Source organism: Sorex araneus, chromosome 4, assembly GCF_027595985.1.
Source record: "Sorex araneus isolate mSorAra2 chromosome 4, mSorAra2.pri, whole genome shotgun sequence".
NCBI classification, from domain to species: Eukaryota; Metazoa; Chordata; class Mammalia; order Eulipotyphla; family Soricidae; genus Sorex; species Sorex araneus.
In genome coordinates this window covers 131,160,280-131,182,827 of record NC_073305.1, presented here as the reverse complement: position 1 = coordinate 131,182,827, position 22,548 = coordinate 131,160,280, and the positions used below count along the sequence as shown (strand labels likewise).

The window sequence follows — 22,548 nt, the reverse complement described above, 5'->3', positions numbered from 1 at the left end:
TATAAAGACAAACCCTCTTTATATATATGTCTATGTTTCTATATAAAATCTTCCAACACACATAGACTCAGGCTCTCCCTCGCTCACACATACACATACCGATTTACATAGCATCCTCCTCTCTGAATAACCTAAAACATGACACCCTGCTCAAGTGTAATTTGCTTAGAGTGATTTGTCTTTAAAAAAAAAAATTTCACAGCTCCTCAACAGTAGTTAAAATCCCAGGTCAGCTGCTGTTTATGAAATACTGTTCCCCTGTACTTGCATGAGGTAGACTTCCCAACTGGGGAAAGAAAAACGGTAGGTTGAGAAGGGTTATGTCTTTTTCCTCTTCTGAACGGAAGGCCCCTTTTTATTCTGTTCTTCTGGTGCTGCGGTTGACTTTGCAGAGGAAGCTTCTTGAGGCAACCTGCCTGGCCACTCTGTGATCTCGGATCTAGCCTCTTGACACGGCGGTGACGTGGTACAGCCATAGCCGCCCACGACCTCCCTTGGGTGAGTTGAAGTACACGGCTGTGATTCTGCTTCCTGTCTTCCCTGAGAAGTGGCAGGCGGCTGCGCACCTGTTTTATGTGGGCAGTTTGCCACCATGTGCGAGATGCTCTGACAGTAATGGCACTTCTTTGGCTGAGGAGGTAGACTACATTCCTTGGCGTGGTGATCAAGGCCACCACAATTGTAGCATCTGCAACAGGAAGAATGAGAACATCTTAGCACAAATGACAGGTCACTGCCAAAAAGACAGCAAAATATACGAACTATTAAACACAGCTTGTTTTAATGCGTTTTGTTAAGGATATAACGCTTAACCTACATCAGCTGCTTAAAAAACCACCATGACTAAAATTCTCTAGCAAAGCCATAAAACTAATTGTATTAAATACAACAGCCAATAAAAACAAGAGCACTAAGATGTGAAAAAGCATTTAATAACTTCCATATGAAAATAACTTTCTAAGATTTTAGTGTACTTGAAAAGAACAGTTTACCCACTAGAGGGCAGCCAATATTAAACAAACTAAAAAATTTTGTTAAAAAACCAACTGGTAAGCTTTATAAAATTACAGTTTAAAACATAGGTATTTTGATATACAATGTTGCTGTACTTAACAATTAGAAAAATTATAAAATGACTCAATTTTATGAGTTTAAATTTCAGTGGGTGCTAATTATTTTAACAGTGAAAACCAGCTAAATGAGGTTTGGGTTTTTTTTTTTTGGGGGGGGAACACTTTGTCCAAATTAAGCAGTGCAGTGAAATTTGATAAGCATTGAGATATCTACGGTAAATGATAACTGGCAAATCAGCAAGTAACTTTAGAACAAAATGGCCAGTATCCAAATCAAAAGAGTGTTATAAAGAAACTTCTAATACTTAGATTAATAAAGCTTGATACTATTTTATTCATGGGAAGAACTATTTTCTTCTCTGTAAGAATCAATTTTCTTGCAGATTAAGTTCTTCTAAACTGAAAATAAATCCAACTTAATTAATATTTGAATACACAGTAGAGGCATAATTTTGAACTAGATATTTGAAAATTTGAGAAAGCTAATAAAAACCGAGCAAGTTAATTAAATGGAAGACATATTGCACAATGAGTCCAAAGTTCTTTAATAGTTTTACATTAAAAACAATAAAATGTAAATCATAGTGGACAAAATAAAATTTTGCTTTTATAAAGGTTTTTAATTTTCTAATACAGAATTTGATTAACAGTTTGTTTCCAAATTAAATGTTTTAAGAGCTATTTCAAATTTATTTCACAGATACATCTTGACTTAATTCTCATGATGATATATAAACAAATCACAGGTTTCAACATTTCAACATTGAAAAACAATGATAGGAAATTAAAATTTGCAGTGAAATTTAACTTAAGACTATCACTGTATCACTATAATCCCGTTGCGCATCAATTTGCTTGAGCGGGCACCAGTAACATCTCCATTGTGAGACTCGTTGTTACTGTTTTTGGCATATCGAATATGCCAGGGGTAGCTTGCCAGGCTCTGCCTTGCGGGTGGGATACTCTCGGTAGCTTGCCGGGCCCTCCGAGAGGGAGGGAGGAATCGACCCCGGTTGGCGGTGTGAAAGGCAAACGCCCTACCTGCTGTGCTATCGCTCCAGCCCCCAACTTAAGACTATAATGGCTGCTGCTGAGATGTGATCCCAGGGGGCTGCATATGTGTGGCTTCTCCGCAGCTGCACGAGCATGACTCCAGAGGCCAGCTAAACTACTTTTGGTATGGGCAGCTCCTTGCAGAATGTCTCCAGACTGAGAACTAAGCTGAGGCCCCATGCCCGCCCAGGAGGGGAAAGGTATTTCTCTCTCTCGCCTCTTCCTTGCCGGGGGTGAAGGGCGTGGTGACCGCCATATTATGACGACCACAGATGGGGTTTACAAGCTTGCAATGATCCAATATCTGGAAGAAATATCCCTGGACTTAGTTGTTAAAGTACAGAAATCCAAAACCGCACGGCCGGTTTATCTATTCACAACAGGTCTGACTCTAGTGGGGAACTCCTAACAATAATAGTGAGGTTTGTGTTGAAATATTGAATGTAACCAAAGTAAAGAGAAAGTAAAGTGAAATTTATCAGTTACAGGGGTGGGGGGGGGTAGGATGGGAGGTGTACTGGGTTTTTTATTTCGGTGGTGGAATATGGGCACTGGTGAAGGGATGGTTGTTTCAGCATTGTATAACTGAGACTGAAGCCTGAAAGCATTGTAATTTTCCACATGGTGATTCAATAAAATAAAATTTTTATTAAAAAAAGACTATAATGACAACAAATTAGTTACATTTGTGTGTGCCTAAGAGCAGCAAGCATAGTAAGTTATAAAGCCTTATATTTCAAAGATAACCTACTAAACTGTGACTAACCTCTTGAGCTACAGGATGCTTACTACTATCTTTCCTGTGTTAATTTATCAAGAGTGAATTATTTTTCCTTGATAAAATGAAGATAATTATCCCCTGTTTCAGTTATGAATATAATTTTCTATAGTTTAAAATGTAGTTTAAAATAAGAAGGGCTTTATTCTATGAAATAATTAACAAGCATTTACCCAAGAAAAAAAGAATACATTATGTTTCCAAAACTTAAAGAAACCAAAGAAGTACATTTTTCTGATAAGATTGTTTATTGCCCAATCACAGACTTCACATGAAAGAGCAAAATATTACAACAAATATTCGATAGTTTCATTGCTCTAATCAGTATTCTGGGATATAATCAAAATTAAAGAATAATAATCACTAATGGTTGAAATTCAAGTCTGCAAACTAACACTGCAAACTGGCATCTTTTAAAAAATAACTGTACTGGTTATGATGATGTTTTCCCACACAAGTTCTTCTCTATAAAGGACAAGCGAATACTTAAGTTTGTCCATCCACAAAATATCTTCTTTTGAATTAAATTCACATCTGCAAGGATAACATTCATGTAGAACTTCATTTTTGAAAAGAAAGAAAATAGTTTGTTAAAGGCTTCAGTGATAGAGTAAGCTCTCCTGTGGACACATCAGTTCTATCGGTCACTGTGGAATGCACTGCTAGCCAATTCAGGGAACCATTTTGCCCACTCACTTACCAAAAGCAATTTATCAAGTCAGGAGTCTGCTTTCATAAAGGGATCTTCCTCATTTTCTACATGTGTAGATTCCAATATATTTGGTTTTATAAGTTATTTTTTGAAAAATACTACAAGATTTTGACTTCCCTGCATTTTGATCTCTTGTTAACGCACCATCACTGACTCCCACTCGTGTTTAGATATGTGCTATCAGTAGGCCAAACTGCCTTCCACAATGAAAAGATTTGCATTCATTCTGTGTATATGTCCTTAAGCCTTAAAAAGGGAGGAGTGGTATTTATTTCCCCTTTTTATTTAATCATTGAATGGCAATCACTCTCACTAAGAGTACAAATCACATACCCCACTATAAAGTCTTTCTTCTCATGGGAATGATACCAAAAAGGAAATGTTTAACCACCATGGTGCTGGAGATACCATACTATATACTCCATACATTTTCTACAAGGTATTCACCATATCTCCAAGTCAGCTTGTTTTTGTAAGGCTGAATGTATTTTATACTGTGCAATTTACATACTTCTACAGTGTGCAATAGATTGATACATGCTCAAGTAATAATAAAAGAATACAGAGCCACAAGACTATACAAAATAGCACTGTTGTAGCACTGTTCATCGATTTGCTCAAGCAGGCACCAGTAATGTGCTGTTACTGTTTATGGCATATAGATTACACCATGGGTAGCTTGCCAGGCTCTGCCATGCGAGCAGATGCTCTTAGTAGCTTGCCAGGCTCTCTGACAGAGACGGCAGAATCAAACCCAGGCTGGCCGCATGCAAGGCAAAGCACGCTCTACCTGCTGTGCTATTGCTCCAGTCCAGCACAGAGGTTAGGGTGTTTGCCTTGCAGAGGCCGACCCAGGTCCAATTCCTCTGCCCCTCTCGGAGAGCCCAGCAAGCTATCGAGAGTATCCCACCCCCACGGCAGAGCCTGGCAAATTACCCATGGCATATTTGATACGCCAAAATCAGTAACAACAAGTCTCACAATGGAGACATTACTGGTGCCTGCTCGAGCAAATCGATGAGCAATGGGATGACAGTGAAAGTGTTAAATTATCTACAAAATAGTAATAATAATAATAACAACAACCACACTTCTGATGCATTCTTATATCCCAATATCAAAAGTAAAAATTAATTCATGTCAAATGTTTTATAATGATAAACCATAGCAAAAGACATTTTCACATATTAAATTAAACATAAAGGTAAAGTTAGGGCTGGAGAGATATTATAGGGATTAAGGTGCTTGCCTTTCATGTAACTGACACTGAGTTTATCCCTGGCACTGCAAATGGTCCCCTGAGAACTGTCGGGAGTGACCCCTGAACACAGAACCAGGAGCAGTCCCTGAGCACTGCTGGGTATACCCCCTTCAAAAACACCCACCACTGTCATCACTGTCATCCTGTTGTTCATCAATTTACTCGACCGGGCACCAGTAACATCTCCATTCGTCCCAGCCCTGAGATTTTAGCAGTCTCTCCTTACTTGTCTTTTCAACAATTGGAGGCTCTTTTCAGGGTCAGGGGAATGAGACTATTATTGTTACTGTATTTGGCATATCGAATATGCCACGGGGAGCTTGCCAGGCTCTTCCGTGCAGGTAAAACACTCTCAGTAGCTTGCTGGGCTCCGTGAGGCATATATATATTTATATTATATATAATACTATATTATATATTATATGACACAATATATTATATTTATTTATAATAACAAATTATATTATATAATTTATGACAATATAATATATTATGTTTAATATATTATATATTTTATATATATTTATAAAAATATATATTTCCCTTTATGATTATGTGTTGCATGGCCACGAAGCAGCCATGCCATCCAGGAATATGTTTGCTCATGCGTGAGGCTCGGCCCAAGCATGTGGAGCGTGGCAGCAGTTGGATAGTGGAGGTCGGCTGCTGGGGCTGTGTCCCTTAGGGTAGGGAGGGCTCTCACCTGCCTCCCTCTGGGGTGTCCCTGGTGCAGACTCTGGTGGCATGGTTATGGGGGCCTCACTTTATGCTCCCTTCTGGGAGAAGCCGCCGTAAGATGTAAAATAAATTAAAATGTCCAAATAAATCTTATAACTGTATCTAGTTCATTAAATTACTTCATATGTATCTAGCATATTAGACTTGAAGCACATATGTACATTTGAGATGTGATTTGAAGCATGCACATATTCAAGATATATACTTCAAATATAATGAGCTAGCACATTCTTTAGTGATCATTTTTAGTAATCACACAAAAATGACTTCTTGGACCAAGAGATGTGGCTTAAAAGTAGAGCACATGTTTCATATATGTGAGGCCCTGAAAACCAGGGGAACAAAAAGACTTCAAGTATGACTTTCTACCTAAAATTTGTTTACAACTGAGGATAAGAACATTCAAACTGGACTTATTTTTTTTAAAAAAACTAAAAAAAAAAAAAGGGAGGGAGGGAGGGGGCTGTCACACTCATCAGTGTCCGTATGATTGCCACAATTCTGGCCACAACCTAGTCAGGTGTTTTTTGAACACTGCAGCTAAAGAGTGTGTGACTCATGGCAAGCACAGCTTATGAAAGATGTGCCAGCCTTGTAGCCAGAAACAACACCTGGTAAGCATTACTAACCTGAGCGTGTCAACACCACAACTTGGTATATGACTTCAATCAGGCCTATGTGTGATGAACAGAAAATCATGTAAAATAGATAGAGACAGAAAGAAAGGGAGGGAATTTTTAAAAAGTTTTAAAAGTTTTCATAATCCACTCCAGGTTAATTAAGTCAGAATTTTCTGAGGGCATTAGCACTGGGTCTGGAGAGCGCAGAGAGTCTTGGGGTGAATTTTGCTCAGGTCCAGTGGTGCTGGGGGCGTCTTGAGGTTGACATGCAGGGCAGCTCAGGGTCCGGATGCTCATAACTTGGATGGTACATGCTCTCTCACTGGGACAATCTGCCAGGCCCGGTCTTAGTACTTATAAAATTTGGGGGAGGGGGCCACACCCTGTGCGTCCAAGAATACTTTTGTTTCGGGGTAATATGCAATGGTTTTCAGGGGTTACTACTGGTTCAGTGCCTCGGGGACCACTCTGACTTGAGGAATCAGGAAGAGCTGGGCACAGACCCTGGGGTTCACGTGTGCAAAGCATGGACTCCTGTCCCTTTGAGCTATCACCAAGCCTCTCAACTGTAGTTTTTAAAAGCTTCCCAGGTGACAGTAAGCAATTACTTGAGAACCACAGCTACATAGAAATTCTGGTTTAGCACTGACAATCTTAGCCAAGGATCATGCTGCAATCCCAAAGATAAGGTATGCTATTTAGAACCAAATATATCTCCCGAAACTTTTACCATGTCACTGATGGATGGGAGGGAGGAAGGTACAAAGGAGTGGGAGGGAGGGAGGGAGGGATGTTTTTATGTCTAACTTTTTCACTAGGAACTAAAAATGATTTCTGAGATTTCTCACTGTGACAGCACACACAAAAATGTCCACAACCTGCTAATTCTGGAAAGAAAACACTCCAGAAACTTACAGAAGTGGTCTCTCTCTCTGAGGTTATTATGAATTGTCTCCTACTTAGATGCCTTAACACCATGTAATTTAGAATTTAGTCAGTCTGCTTGCCAGTTGCTTTTTTTCGGGGGCATAATGAATGAGAGATGTCTGTATCCTGCCTGATGTCAAATGTGTCAGTCTGTTGGTGGCATAAAGCAAATGTGAATTCAAACTCTTTAACTGTAGGCTGTAGAAATGGACAGTTTTCTCGAAACCTGTTTTCAGAAAATTTATTAAAGTTTTCTGGGATTTCCACCAATTTCAAAATGTTTTTATTTAACAGTCACTGTTCTGATCTTCTTTATCATGTTATATTTCGGTTTTTTTTTTTAAGTTTTATTGAAAAGTAGAAGGGAAAGGAAAAGAAACCCAACTGAGAAAGAACTCTATAGGGCGAAGTTCATCGTTCATCATCTGGTTTATGATGATAAATTATCTAGGCACTGTGACTATTAATAGATTTAACAACTTAATAATACCCATTCAATTGTCAATAAAGTCTCATGAAAATAAAAATAAGAACAAAAATTTTCATATCTTCTACATGTACAACACTTTACTAGATAGTAATGAAATGTATGTGAACAGTTAACTGAATAAAATTTATATATTTGCATATTGTATCTTATTTGATATCTTCTGAGTGTATGCTTGGTCTTAAGTCTATTAGTTTTGGACATTCTAGTTAATGCCATTGTCTGTCATCTGCATAGTAATGTCAATTAACAATGCACTTAAGTATCTTGAAAACAAGCTAAATATAATAATAGCTCTGTTCACAAACTTTGTATATCTCAGAATAACTAGACAGTTAAGGTGGAAAGTGTGGGGGCCAGATATAATGATGAATGGTGGCATGGTAGAGGATATTAAAAGAAATAGGGGTGTAGCATGCAGTGTTTTAGGACAAGAGATGCAAAGGGAGAAAAATCATTGTAGAAAATGGGGTAAAAGAAGGTTTTTTTGATGTGAGGACACTTCAATCAAGGACATTTATAATCCAGTTCTTTGTATATTTCATTCCTTTCTCTTTGAAAGTACTTGGTGGACTTCCTGGGACAATAATAATCTGTTGAGAGTTTACTACTTTTTACCGTAACTTGAGAAGGAGCATAATAATGAATTCTAGGTCATTAGTTAAACCTGCATTTGAAATAGAAATGTTCTATCTCTTTTGGGTAACCAACAAACATCCCAAACAATAATCTGTTCTAATGGAAAAGTTTTTCAAAAACAAGATGTACTCAAACATAGATTATGTAATAGTTTTTAATTTCTTGAGAGTAAAAGCAGTTTGTTATGAAATTATACCCAGTATCACTACGTGGGCTCTCTACCAGCAATGCTTTCAGTATTCCTATCAAACTAAGGAGCTGTGTCTGGACCAGAATGTATGCACAGGCCGGGATGACAGTACAGCGGGTAGGCATTTGCCTTGCACATGGCTGACCTGGGCTTGATCTCTAGCACCCCATAGGGTCCCCTAGAGTCTACCAGGAGAGTGCCTGAGTGAAGAGCCAAGAGTAAGCCCTGAGCATTGTCAGATATGACTCCAATACAGAAAAACAGAATGTGTGTGCATTTGTGCACAGACTCATACACACTGCCCCCCACCGTCACCCTCGCAAATGCCACATGTATTCTTGCAGCATAGTATTGTAGCTATCCAAACTGCTGGTTTAGATTTATCCTTGTTGAAGCCAAGCTCAGGTTACCCTATTTGGGTCACCCTAACCTTTAGGTATAGTATCAAATCTGAAGAAAGGTAAAGATATTTTATATTTAACTTATATTAAAATAGTGAAATTAGGAGTTTGCTTAGATGATGAGTCGGATTACAATATGCATTCTGGAAAATGCTGGTTTGTGAGCCTGCTCTTGCAGTCTTGCTGGAAACGTTCGCCCCAAGGCTGCTTTTTGCTCTCACAAGCAGAGCCATGCATGTTCACCAGCCGCCGAAGTGTGACAGTTGCTGCAAATAAGCATCTGCTCAGTCTGAAGAGATACAATTCTACTACTGCTTTTGTGTGTCAACTTTCATACATTTTTTTTCCCTTCTTCATCAAAAAATCTTTTAGGTCTGGGCTCTATAAACCAGGCTTATTTTTACAGCTGGTCTTTTTTTTTTTTTAGAAGCCTCTCTAAAATGCTAGCTTTATTGTATGTGTACCAATACATTTTATTTTTCATAAAAAAACTTGTCCAGAAGCACAAAACAATTAAAAAAGAATCCCAACGTGACTATTTGATCATTATAATAGTAAAGATTTTTATCCAGGAAAGGATGCTAAATATGACTATTTAGTAAAGTCATATATGAAAGATTTAAAAGACATCTTACACATCTGAGCCATATAAAAATGAAATATGGACGAGTTCATTTTTATTACATACTGCTGGTTAAAACAGAGAAGAGACAGCATGAGAGAAATTTCAAAGGAAAGATGTAAAGAGGCCAAAATCAATTTCAGAGGCATGACTGATGAACTGCACAGAAGGTTAGATAGCAGTTCCAGATTAATAGTCTTTTTGTAAGCTGGAGGCAAAAAGAGGACTAGATTAAAAAAGGGTATTCAACTTTTAGCCAAGTGAGTTATTACTGTTGGTGCTATTAGTATTATTTTGTCCTAAGTTATTCAGACCTTTGAGTATATGATTTTATGAAGAAAATTTCAAACATTTTCCTACTACTACAATATTGATTATTGACACTAAATTACTGCTACATGACTGAATTAGTAAGAACTACCATAAGAACTTTCATTCTGACAATGTTTAAATTAGTAGCATTAAAAATATTTAGAGAGTAATCAACAGAGAAGCAGCAGGCATTCTGGTGAGCAACACGGCCCGGAAAATGCTCCAGACCCGAATTGGGGCCAACAACACCGGGGAGCCGGAAGGAGGAGGTGCAGCCAGCACACCTTCTCCAGATGGAGCCCTGGTGACACTGAGCAGCAACTAACACGGCTCCGGGATTCGGGACTGGGACACATCCGAGCTGCGCGGCCGCTAACGCGGCTGCGCAACCTTTTCTAAAACCTGAAAACATACAATCTTTTAATGGAACTAATTATCAAATGCTTCCTTAATAGGGTTATCTTGTTTGGGGGTATAACTCCCACAACAATAGTGAGTTTTGTGTTGAATAATGGAACGTAATCAAGGTGAAGAGAAAATGAAGTGAAATTCATCAGTTATACAGTTGGGGTGGGGGGCGGGGGGGTATACCGGGATTTTGGTGGTGGAATATGGGCACTGGTGAAGGGATGGTGTTTGAATACGTTATAACTGAGACATAAACCTGAGAACTCTGTAACTTTCCACATGGTGATAAAATAAAATAAATTAATTAAAAAAAATATTTAGAGAGGACTCATTATTCTAAAGCATGCTGCCTCGTGCAATCTCCCCAAAATGTACCCTCATGATTAAATTTTGTAAAAGAGGCAAAAGAAGACTGACTGCCAGTTTCACATCTCTAGCTACTCGGAAGTCAGAAAGAGTTAAAAGTATTCTGCTGAAATCACCAAGGAAAGACTTCCCTCTAATGATCAATAAGTTTGATCTTCTGTTCCAGCACCAGCTACTGCTAAAGAAAATGATGAAGTACAGATGAGAAGTAAATAATCTCTGTCCATTTCCCCTGAATGCAATTGGTCTTCCCATGACTAACTATATATTGCCCTTTGCAAGAATCAGCACTTCTGAAATTGTTCACCACATAGGTAGGTAGGTGAAAATTGAACAAGGAAAATTGCCACTATGTTCAGATAACCTCCATAAACTGACATTATCTTCTTTCTATGTAGGTCTTGAAAATTAAAGCTTAAGGAAAAATCATGTAAGATGTTCTTGGTCTCATAGCAGTGCTTTTCTTTTTTCCATTTTCACCCTTACTCGCTGTCTTTGTGTCATCTACCTTTTGATGTGACTCAAGTTTGATGGTCAAGCTGCTATGGCACCCCTGCAGATTTTCTTCTCTGATCACCTGTCCCTTATGGAATCTACATTCTCTATTTGAATTATTTTAAGGAAGTGTCTGACCCTATGAACACATGGCCATTTATATTTCTTTTCTTTATTAAAAGGCAATTGTCAAGCTAAGGATGTAGATTTAAAAAAAAAAATCAAATGTAAGTTAGAGAAGATCAAGTAGATCCCTGGACAGAGCCAGGACAGCTTAAGTATTATGCCAAACATTCTAAATAATTGTGAACCACTAGGGCTAGATTATGCTAACCTATATGCACATATCTGATAAGCCAAAACTGTCACAACATTAAGGCAATTCCTTCAGTATGTCTTTGTTTCCTTTCATCAGCTTTTGAATTTGATAGCATTACATGAAGAATATAGTTCATTCTTCTATACATAATTTAATTATGATACATAAAAGCTTCTTATTTTTTAAATTTTGGGGTCACACCTGGCTGTGTGATCAGGGTTTACTCCTGGTTTCGTACTCAGGGATCACTCTTGGCAGGCTCAGGTGACCATACAGAGTGCTAGGGACAGAACTAGGGTCAGCTGCATGCAAGACAAGTGTCTTATTATCTATGCTATCTGTCTCTCATCATGGAAGCTATTTGATTAAATTGCTGATAACTAAAAGCAATGCAAAGCTTTTCTTTTTAAAACTTACTTGACTTTATAATATTTTATTGACTTGTAATATTTTACTTTTATTGACTTTGTAATATGTCACTGCTTTTCTACCAAAATTCCAGTGCCATGCCACTACCAAAAAGAGCCTTTTCCTCATTCCTCTCCCCTCCCTCCCTTTTCCCTCTAACAATCATCATAGTTTCACTGAGTTTTGCTGTTTCTTAAAAGCTTATCTGTTTAATAATTCATATATCCCACAACTTAGTAAGTCTATCTGATAACAACCTTTCATGCATTCTTGTCCATGGAGGGGAAAACTCGGCCTTTCAGATAGGGGTTGCACTGACTCCTTTCCCACCATGGAGGAAGCTGTTTTTCTCCATTTTATTATTAATTTCAATATTTATGACTACTTGTATATTTGTTCTTGAGTTTCATTTATTAACTATTCTCTCAAGTATTTGGGGGGGGGGGGTTCTTTGTCAGTGGGACTCCAGGGTTTGGGGAATGCTCCCAGTGGTAACTGGCTGGGTGGTATGGACCTGACTATGTGATACTGCCTGGCTCAACAGCCTTGAGGATTACCAAGGTTCTACGGTGGTGCTCGAAAGCCACCAAGGGTAGACCCTGTGATATTGAGGGATCAAACTTGGGGCCTCTCTCATACGTAAGTCATGTACTCTACTATAATTACTTGGATTCTCCTTTAATATGTTGATGCTGGCACTGCAATTCGTGTTAATTAAACTACATTCAAGTGTTAGCCACCAGAGATGCACTCTGGTATCAATGTGTTAAACTTGTTTCTCTCACTTAATTGAGTTAACTAAAATCTTTAACACTTGCTCCTGTTTGAGAAACATGATGCTATCTTTTACAAAAATTATCTTTTCTCATTCGGTAAATAAGAACTGTAGAAATCACTAGATAAAAAGACTATTAGACAATAATATCCTAGAAAAATTATTTTAAACTCAAAAACTCCATCAGTAAACAATATTCTAGGGGGCCCCCAAATTGTTATTCAGTTAGGGAGAATGTACTGTGTAGTATTTTGAGACAAAAAATTCTATGAGAATTTCATATGCATATTTCATTTTTCATCATTTGTGCTAGGAAATTTGCTTGATTTTGTTCTTAAGTTGACAAAAGCATAAGTTTTTTATTTAAAAAATAAAATGAACATAAAAATTAAAATGTTCATTGATCATTCCAATACATAGCAAAATCAAAGTATTTTGTTACTATATATTAAAAAAATGATCACCATCTCTTCAACAAAATTACAAGCCATGAAAATGTCAAAGTATTAAATTTTAAAAATACAACTAAAAGAAGAATAATCAGAGTTCATTAAAAAAAAAGTAGAACACCACACTCATATACATGAAATTGGCCTGAGTTAGTATTTTTAAGGTATACTTAAGTATCCTGGTTCTGCGTGTGTTCTAAGTTCATCTATGAGCAATTAGTTATATATATTCAAAGGATATTGCCCATTTTGAATGTGCATTTTCACACCAGAAAAAAAGTATGTTCTTGTCACATTAAACATTTTCATTAATTTACAATATAGTTGTTTCCCGCATAGTTTAATTTTTTATCTATAAATTATTTTAAAATACTTAAGGGGCTAGAGAAAAAAGAACAGATAAAGTGCTTGCCTTGCATGCAGCTGACCTGGGTTGGATTCCTGGCACCCCGTAACATCGCCCGAAGATCTCCAGGAGTGATCCCTGAGCACAGAGACAGGAGTAAGCCCTGAGCACAACTGGGTGTGGCCGAAAATAAAAACAAACAAATGGGGGCTGAGGCAATAGTACAGTGAGTGGGTGCTTGCCTGGCACACGGCTGACCTGGATTCAATCCCTAACAACTCAAATGGGCCCCTGATCCCCTGAGCACCTCTAGGAGTAATCCCTATGCACAGAGCCAGGAGTAAGCCTTGAGCACCTCCTGATGTGGCACACACCCCCCACCAAAAAAAACCCCCAAACAAGTAAATTAATATCTGAAATGTTTTTACAGGATCTAACTGTGATGACTATGATGACTATTCTTTTTGGTATACTGCAACTCATGTGTTTTCAAAAGATAATCACAATTAATGGGAGTCAACAGGAATGGTTTTGTTAAGGACTTGGTGTGGGTACACAAGCTAGTTTAAAGTTCTAAAATGAGTCAAGGGCTATAGATAAGAAAACATACCAAGTGACTATAAGACTTGAGTAAGAGAACAGAATGAAAAATTGAATAATAAGTGTAGTAAAAGAAGTTAGAAAGCTGAACAGAAAAGTAGAAGCCAAAACTACTAAGTGCTCTCTCTCTCTCTGGGCCACATTCTACAGAGCTAATAAGTGCTCGTTCTCTCTCTATGTTTTGAGGCCACATTCATGGCTAATAAGTGCTCGTTCTCTCTCTCTCTCTCTCTCTCTCTCTCTCTCTCTCTCTCTCTCTCTCTTGTTTGGGGCCACATTCTGCAGGGCCACAGGATTAGTTCAAGCTCAAAGCTTGTGGTAGAGGGCATACTTGGCAGTGGTTGGGAGACCATGAGGTGCTGGAGATCAAATCTGGGGCTTCCTGCATGCAGAGCATGCAACCCAGACCACTGAGCTATCTTTCTGAATTTCATCTATAAATACATTTCATCATTCAGGAATCCTTTCATTTATTTATTTATTTTTTGGTTTAAAGCACACTCCTGGCTTTGTGCTCAGGGATCACAGCTGGTTGTCTGTGAGCAGGACAAATGTCTTACCTTCTGCTCTATCTCTCTGGCCCCAGTAATAATCTTTTAAAAATAGTCATTCCCACTTGTTTTGTTTCATCTTTTGGTGTCAAGTAAGTATCTCAAAATGCTTTATAAACAATAAGCCTCTACTAAGCTGGCAAATATACTTTGGCATTTTGATAACAGTACTTTAATTTTCTTTATTGAAGATATCATATATGTAGTTCACTGTCAAATATTAACTATGCCCTGATTTGGGGACCCCTAAAAACAAAATCTCAGATAATTCCAATTGTAAAATTTTTTACATGAAGAAAATTATCAAAATATCTGAGCAGAATACAATTCTGAGTATAAAGAATGTGCTCATTTTCTGATGTTACTTTTCTATCATACTTTCAGAATCTGCCTGGCTTCATCAATATATAAATTGTATATCACCTCTCCTTTAAAAAAAATCCACCCATTTCCTGTAAACAAACTATTTTCTTATATTCATCACTCAGCAGTAACTCCTTCTTTGATGTTTTCCTGTAATCCCAAACTCAATTTATCTCCTCAAAGCCATTTTCACCTCCAATTTCCAAATCTCTTCTAATATTGATTGATTTTCTGACAAGTTCTGTCATTCATCACTGCATTTATAGTGCTTACTGTTACATTACTTGGTTTACTCAAAGAAACAGGATGGTACTATTAAAACTGCACTACCTTTTTGTCCTTTAAAACATAATGTAAACAATGTTTGCTCTTGGGTCAATTCTCCAATATCTATGAGCAGTCTCCTCAGTTTCTTGTCCATTTGGATATAAGTTCCTGATCTCGTCTTACGGTCAATTTCAGATAAATCTATCAGCTTTCTTAGTCCATTCAATCACCTATATTTTTGTGTGTTAGTATATGATAAGAAACTAATTAGTGCATGTCACTGTCACTGTCATCCCGTTGCTCATCGATTTTTGTTCGAGCGGGCACCAGTAACGTCTCTCATTGAGAGACTTATTGCTACTGTTTTGGCATATCCAATACGCACGGGTTTGATACTCTGGGTAGCTTGCCGGGCTCTCCAAGAGGGGCGGAAGAATCGAACTCGGGTTGGCCGCGTGAAAGGCGAACGCCCAACCGCTGTAGCAATGATATTAGTATAATTACCTTGTATAGCATAGATGGAACAAGAAAAACTATTAAGTCAGTTATCTTCTATGCTTTTTTAAAACCTAGTGTGATATGGGCCAGAGAGATGATAGTATGGGGGAAGGAAGCGAAGGTGCATGCTTTGCACGTGGCCCACCCTCACTCAATCACTTGATTCCCCCGAACATCACTAGGTGCAGCCCTGTGGATCATTGAACATCCAGCCTTAAACCTTCTTGCAACTCCACACACCCAGGACTCTGAACTGAACTGCCTGCCTATTCAGTTGTCTAAGAATTCCTAGCTGGGAGGCCCCCATAGAAATGCAATAAAAGAATGAACAAACAAAATGGAAAACCATTATGTGCTATTAGAGCTCATATTTGAAAAGGGAGATCTTAAATCACAAAGAGAATTAACACTAAAGTGAATGAAATTGAGCTACTAATGTCATAAAGAAATAAAAACATGGACTCCTACCTATGATACTTGGCTCTGTAGACTAAATATTACTGTCGGGTGGTCATTTGACATAACAAATAGTCACCTGGCTGCTCACCGAACACTGAACTAGCACATAACCGTAAGACAGAAGATTCAGCTCAGTGTCAAAAACTACTAAATGAGCTCAATTTACCTATATTAAGTTATCTTTTAGCAAACTTAAAAAAAAAATTTTGACCGTTTCAGTAATTTGAAAATACGAAGTCTCCAAAGAAGTAGTAATGGGAGAACTTAATGTTAACTAGATGTTGATGTGCTGGATGGGGCCGACCCATGTTTGATTCCTCAGCCCCTCTCGGAGAGTCCGGCAAGCTACCCAGAGTATCGCGCCCGCACGGCAGAGCCTGGCAAGCTACCCGTGGCATATTGTATATGCCAAAAACAGTAACAACAGGTCTCACAATGAGAGATGTTACTGGTGCCCACTCGAACAAATCGATGAGCAACAGGATGACAGTGACAGTGATAGATGTTGATGTGAATCTTTGAAGATACTGCTCATCTAACTAGAGGAGATCCTGAGAGTGAAGTCACTGATTTGGGAGACATCATTCAAAGGGGAGATGGTAGTTAGAATCAGGAGACAAAGGTCAACCTGCAAGTGTGAAGGGTGATAAGAAACAAAATATTCTTTTTTTTTTCTTTTTGGGTCACACCCGGTGATGCACAGGGGTTACTCCTGGTTCTGCACTCAGGAATTACTCCTGTTGGTGCTCAGGGGATCATATGGGATGCTGGGAATCGAACCTGGGTCGGCCGTGTGCAAGGCAAACGCCCTACCTGCTGTGCTATCACTCCAGCCCCAGAAACAAAATATTCTTAAACGGAGTCCACAGAGCTGATAGAGCTGACAGAGCTGCACCTGCAGTACTAGGCTACTACTGGCAGTCATGCAGGACCAGCTGTTCTGCACAGATGTCCCTGTCGCAGTGGCAGGGAGGCCCCAGACATCCCACAGTCATCCACCTAGCTCCCGGTGGCCAAGGACAGCAGATCTGCACCCAGCATCCACTGGTGGGGGGGGGAGGGAGGGTGCACACGGGGCACAGTGCAAAGGGGGTTTTCATGTAGGTGGAAAAGAGAAAAAAAAATCAATTTAGGTACACTATATTTTTAGAGATGCTTTCCTTGAAATTTTTCCTTTACAAGGTAGAGGAAAATTTTCCTTTGCAAGATAGAGTTGTAATAGAGTATAGTAGAATAAGAAAGAAGACATTTCCCTCAATAAAGAAAATCGTTTAATATCCGAAAAAGTGGATAATAGTGTTCAAAGGAGATGAAATATTTGAAATAGGAGGTAGTAAAAAGTCACAAGCGGAACATAAAAAGAAAGTCTGCAGACAATCAAGGAACAAAAGTTGAACTATAATGCTAGTACCAAATTAATCTTCCTCAAAGGTATGCAAGTTTTAGGCAACAGGTTTTCCAATAGAATTCTTCAGAGTGGAGACAGAGAAAGCAGTACGCTATCTATTCGACTGAATATCACCAGAATGCAATAGAAAAATAGTTGGAAGGCATATATTAGAAATCATCCAAAAAAGAAATTTAAACAACCCAAATACTTTTCAAAGACCCTATCACTCCCCCCTCCCTTTTTTTTTCACTCCATTCCATAGGGTGGTTGTGTGGCTAAGATGTTTAATGTGAGTTCCTTCTTGGTGCTGACCACTCAAGGGGATACAGCCTGGCAGCCCTGCAACCCAGGTGTGTGCAAGTACAGCTAAAGTGTGCATTCCCCTGGAAAGTCCACATCAAATGTATGAGTACCACAGTCACGTGTGCGTGTGACTCCCAACTTTACAATAACAAAGGAAAGGAGAAATAAAATAAGTATCATCAGGGCTGAAGAAAAAGTATAGTAGGGAAGGCACTCAATGTGTACAACTCAGGTTCAATACCTGGCACCCCACACAGTCCCCTTATCCCCATCAGGGGTTCAGAGTACAGAGGCAGAGCTAAGGCCTGAGTACTGCCGGGCGTGGCCCCCCAAAAACAAAATAAAAATTAAATAAGTACCAAACACACACCAATATTATATTCTTTTCCAATTAGAATGAGAAAATATTCTGAAAGATCATACCATTGGAAAGAGCTAAAAACATTTGTTAACAATATTGGAAAAACATCTTTTGAAATGATAACCAGTCAACAAGGCATTTTGTGAGGAATGAAGTGGAAGCAGAAATACTTACCTCTGTAAGTTAGTAGGGAAGTAAAACTGACTCACCCGGAGGTATTTACAGAACACAGTCAACCTTAAGGTTTGACCTTGTAAAGGAGGTGATAAAACAGAAGGATCGGAAACAAAGCCCAGGAAATGCCAGGAAGTTGGGAGTCTTAACAGAATTCTGCCCCTCCTTCTTACCCCCAAACTGCACTTACTATTTAAATCATTAACAGTACTGTAAACTAAAGTGCCTAAAATAAAATTAAGAAAACACAACTAAAGATAAATTTAAAAGAAAGTCTACAAGACTGAGAGATGGCTCAAAGGCCTGGACTGAGCACATGCTTAGCAGGCAGGAGTTCTGGGTTTGGTCCCAAGTACTACATGGTCCCCCCCAAATGCTGCCAGGTTTGGTCCTCAAAATAAACTTGCTCTGAAAAGTGGTATGACATTGGCATGGAAAATGAAATGACATGCAAAAAGAAAACAAATCTCCCCACACTGGTTTTTGCCTCTAAAGCAGGAAAATGGCATAAACTGAGAATTCACTAGAGAACAGTTCCTGGCTGATATGCCTCCAGGCACATAATAAAGCAAATACCAAAAGAACCCTGGGAAAAAAAATTTTTTTCCCAAACCAAAAATCAAAGAATTCTATAAAATATAATAGGCTAAAGTAGTAAGAGACAAAAGAAAATAGGACAACAGGTACTATAGTAAATAGAATCAGACCACCAATATTGGGTTGATCTGATTCAGAAAATGAAATAAATGTCTTGCTATGTTCATGGCAATAATTCTTAATATACAAGAGAAAAATTTTATATAAAAATATATTTTTTAAAATTTATTTTAATGAGGGGCAGAGGTTGGGGTTGCTCCTGGTGGTGCTTATGGGACTATATGCAGTGCCAGAGATCGGACCAGGGTTGGTCATATGAAACATTAGTACCGTAATCACTGTAATACTTTCTGTCCTGTAAAGTGGTATATATTTAAGTTTTAAAATGCAATAATCAGGGGCTGGAGCAATAGTATAGTGGGTAGGGTGTTTGCCTTGCACACAGCTGACTTGGATTTCATTCCCTGCATCCCATATGGTCCCCATGCAGAGTCAGTCAGGAGTGATTCCTGAGCACAGAATCCTGAGCCCAACACCACCCTCCTGCAAAAGGCAGTAATCAGAGTTCATAACTAAACCCTCAGATATGTCTAGATACTTAATGTATGACAAAGGTGCTAAGTGCATGAAATGGAGAAATGAACTACTCCACCATGAAATGGAGAGTCTCTTCAATAATGCTGGGAAAACTGCAGAGCTACACATGATAAATAAATAAACAAATAGATAATCAGATCCTGTATTTCACACCAAACACAAAGGTTAATTCAAAATAGATTGAAAAAAAACCTTCATATCAAACTTGCTACTAGAAGATACACAGGAAAAAGACAGGAAGCAGTTTTAAATGGTATTATCCTACTGGCAAAGAAAAAACAAGAGTAGAAATAAACAAGTGGCACTACATCAAACTAACAAATTTTTCATTGCAAAAAAAATAATCAGATCCAAAATAAAGACCCCCTACTGATTGGAAGAAAATATTCACACACCAGTACAATATCCAAGATATATAAAGCACTCTCGAAACTCAACAACAACAACAAAATGAATGCATGGGGAAAGGAAATAAACAGATACTTCCTCAAGAAGACATAAAGATGGCCAAAAGGCAATGTTTATCATCAATGATTATCAGGAAATACAAATCAAAACAAGGGGATATCACCTCACACCAGTGAGAACTCTCTATTATCAAAAGGACCAGAGACTAAGAACTGATGGAATGTGGTGAAAAGGAACTCTCATTTACTGCTGGTGGGGGCTCTTTGGAAAAACAGCTTTAAGATGCTGCAACAAAGTAAGAACAGAGCTTCCGTATGACCCTGCAATTTCAATGCTAGACATCTACTCTAAATTACAAGTATATAAATTTGAAAGGACAAACACACCTATGCCCTTCAAAGTATTATTTACAGTAGCTAAGATCTAGAAACAATTTGTGCTCCCCAACTAAGATGAATGTCTAATTAAATTGTAGTACATGTGGGGGAGGGGCTTGGGAGGGAGGGATACTGGGAACATTGGTGGTGGAGAATGGGCAATGGTGGAGGGATGGGTACTCTCGACCACTGTATGACTGAAACATGCGCATGAAAGTTTGTAAGTCTAACTGTACCTCACGGTGATTCATTAAAAAATGTTTTTAAATTTAAAGATTTAAAAACTTAAAAATTAATTGTTGTACATGTATACTCAGGTATGAGAAAAGATGAAATCTTGTACTTTGTTGCATCTCGGATGGAACTGGAGGAAACTGTACTAAATAGAGTCAGAAAGAAAAAAGATATAACCAGATAATTTAGCTCACATGTGAAATATAAAGAAACAATAATAAAATAATCCCAGTCAAAATAAAGCCTGAGATGAGGCCAAGAGAATATGCTCAGAAGATGCTAAGGTGGGAGGGTAGGGAAAGAGGACCTTGAGAGGTATCTTCACATTCTGGTTTTGGGCATGGGGTAGCAGCACTGCCAAGTATGAAATAAGAATACTGGTACTACTGTGTAGGGTAACATTGGTTTGTCCTTTCTGCCTTGCCACAGGGAGCTTAGGTTTATTGGGTTACTCCCATCACAGTGCTCTCATTTCCTCTATGTTTATCTGGAACCTCTTTCAGTGTACTCTGTTAACTTGTGGATATTGCTTTTCTCTTCTCCATAAGTCCTTTGCATAGTTAATTCAGAGCAATGTCCTTTTTGTATGGACAGAGGAAGATAGTTAATGCTATGCTTTTGTAACTAGGCAGTTAACTGACTCCAAATGATATTCACCCTAGGCATCTGTTCTCTCGACTTAAGCCTCAGCTGCCCTAACTTCCCAGCACCCCAAAAGCAGGGTCCCAACCAGGGACTGGACGGACCCAGGGCAAGTTGTGAGCTACTCTGGCATCGAAATGGGCCTGGCCAAAGTGTCATTATGCCTAACTGTAAGTTAAGAGCATGGTCATGGACAAATTCTATCATGATCCAAAAAGTAATAACTGAAGTAGGACCCTGCTAGGGTTAGGAATGATTAATCTGGCCTGAGCACTGTAGTCTGAGTCTGTGGCAAGATGTCCCCAGGAGCAACCCTACAAGCTTAATGTATCTTCTACTGTGTCCATACAAAATAACTAATATTTAGAAGTAGAATAAAGATGTTAGTTAAGATGCTAATTAAGATGTTAATTAAGTTATTGGACTAAGGACTGGAGAAACACCCCAAAGTAGTATTTTGCCCTTGAGCCAGATCGTGATCAGGAAGGGTTTTGATATGTTGATGTGCTACCTGACTTGGGCGTGTGGTTGCTACCCTCAAGGTTGGGAGTTTGGGAGAGATGAGAGAGACCAGGGCAGCAAGAGACTAGCAAGGCGGACAGAGGGAGAAGAATGTAAGGAAAGAATGCAGAAGCAGGTGCATGGAGAGATGAGAGACCAAGCTGCAAGAGGGAGGTGGAGAGATGAGCGGGAGAGACTGGAGACGGGAATAAGGGGCAGTGTGAGACCAGAATGGGGAACTTAAGTGAGACTGGAACAGGCGTGTGGGGGGAAATGGAATAAACGGCAACTGACCAATCAACAGGCTTGGCCCTCAGTTCCTCCTTCACCGCCCATCATTGGCCGTCCAGGGTGGGAAGCGGCTCGAGACTACCAAATGCAGGTGGCGAGAGAGAGCGCAGGATCTCCCTAACCACCTGGTGATTACACACCATTATAAAGAAAAATTAAGATAATACTTATTTCTAAACTGCAGTAATTAAATAACTAAGAAAACAAGATGAAATTAACTGGGTTTGTGGCTGTCTATAACTAAATATTTATTTAAGAGAAGCATTTAATACAAACCCAGGAAAACAAATTAAAGAGGTATAGGGGAGTTAGAATAACAATTACTGGGAATGCATGTCTATACAATAACAGAAAAGAAATCACATTAACTGAGAAACAGAAAATGTCAAAACATGTTATAACAATCAATATACAAAAATGGTAATTTTAAAAATATTTTTACCATTTTTGCATATTGATTGTTATAATTCGTTTCGATTACTCTGTCCCTCTTGGAGAGCCCAGCAAGCTACCAAGAGTAGAGTATTTTGCCCGCACAGCAGAGCCTGGCAAGCTA

At 38.7% G+C, this 22,548-nt stretch overlaps 1 protein-coding gene across 1 annotated transcript in view; it reads right to left on the bottom strand.

Annotated features, from left to right (window-relative positions):
• Positions 1-211: 211 nt before the first annotated feature.
• The window catches only part of LIN28B (lin-28 homolog B), a 126,228-nt gene continuing 103,891 nt past the window's right edge, over positions 212-22,548 (bottom strand). Inside the window, exon 5 of the mRNA XM_055135961.1 lies at positions 212-688. Coding sequence (XP_054991936.1) covers positions 319-688 — 370 coding nt within the window. The 3' untranslated portion in view covers positions 212-318. The remainder of the gene's footprint in view (positions 689-22,548) is intronic.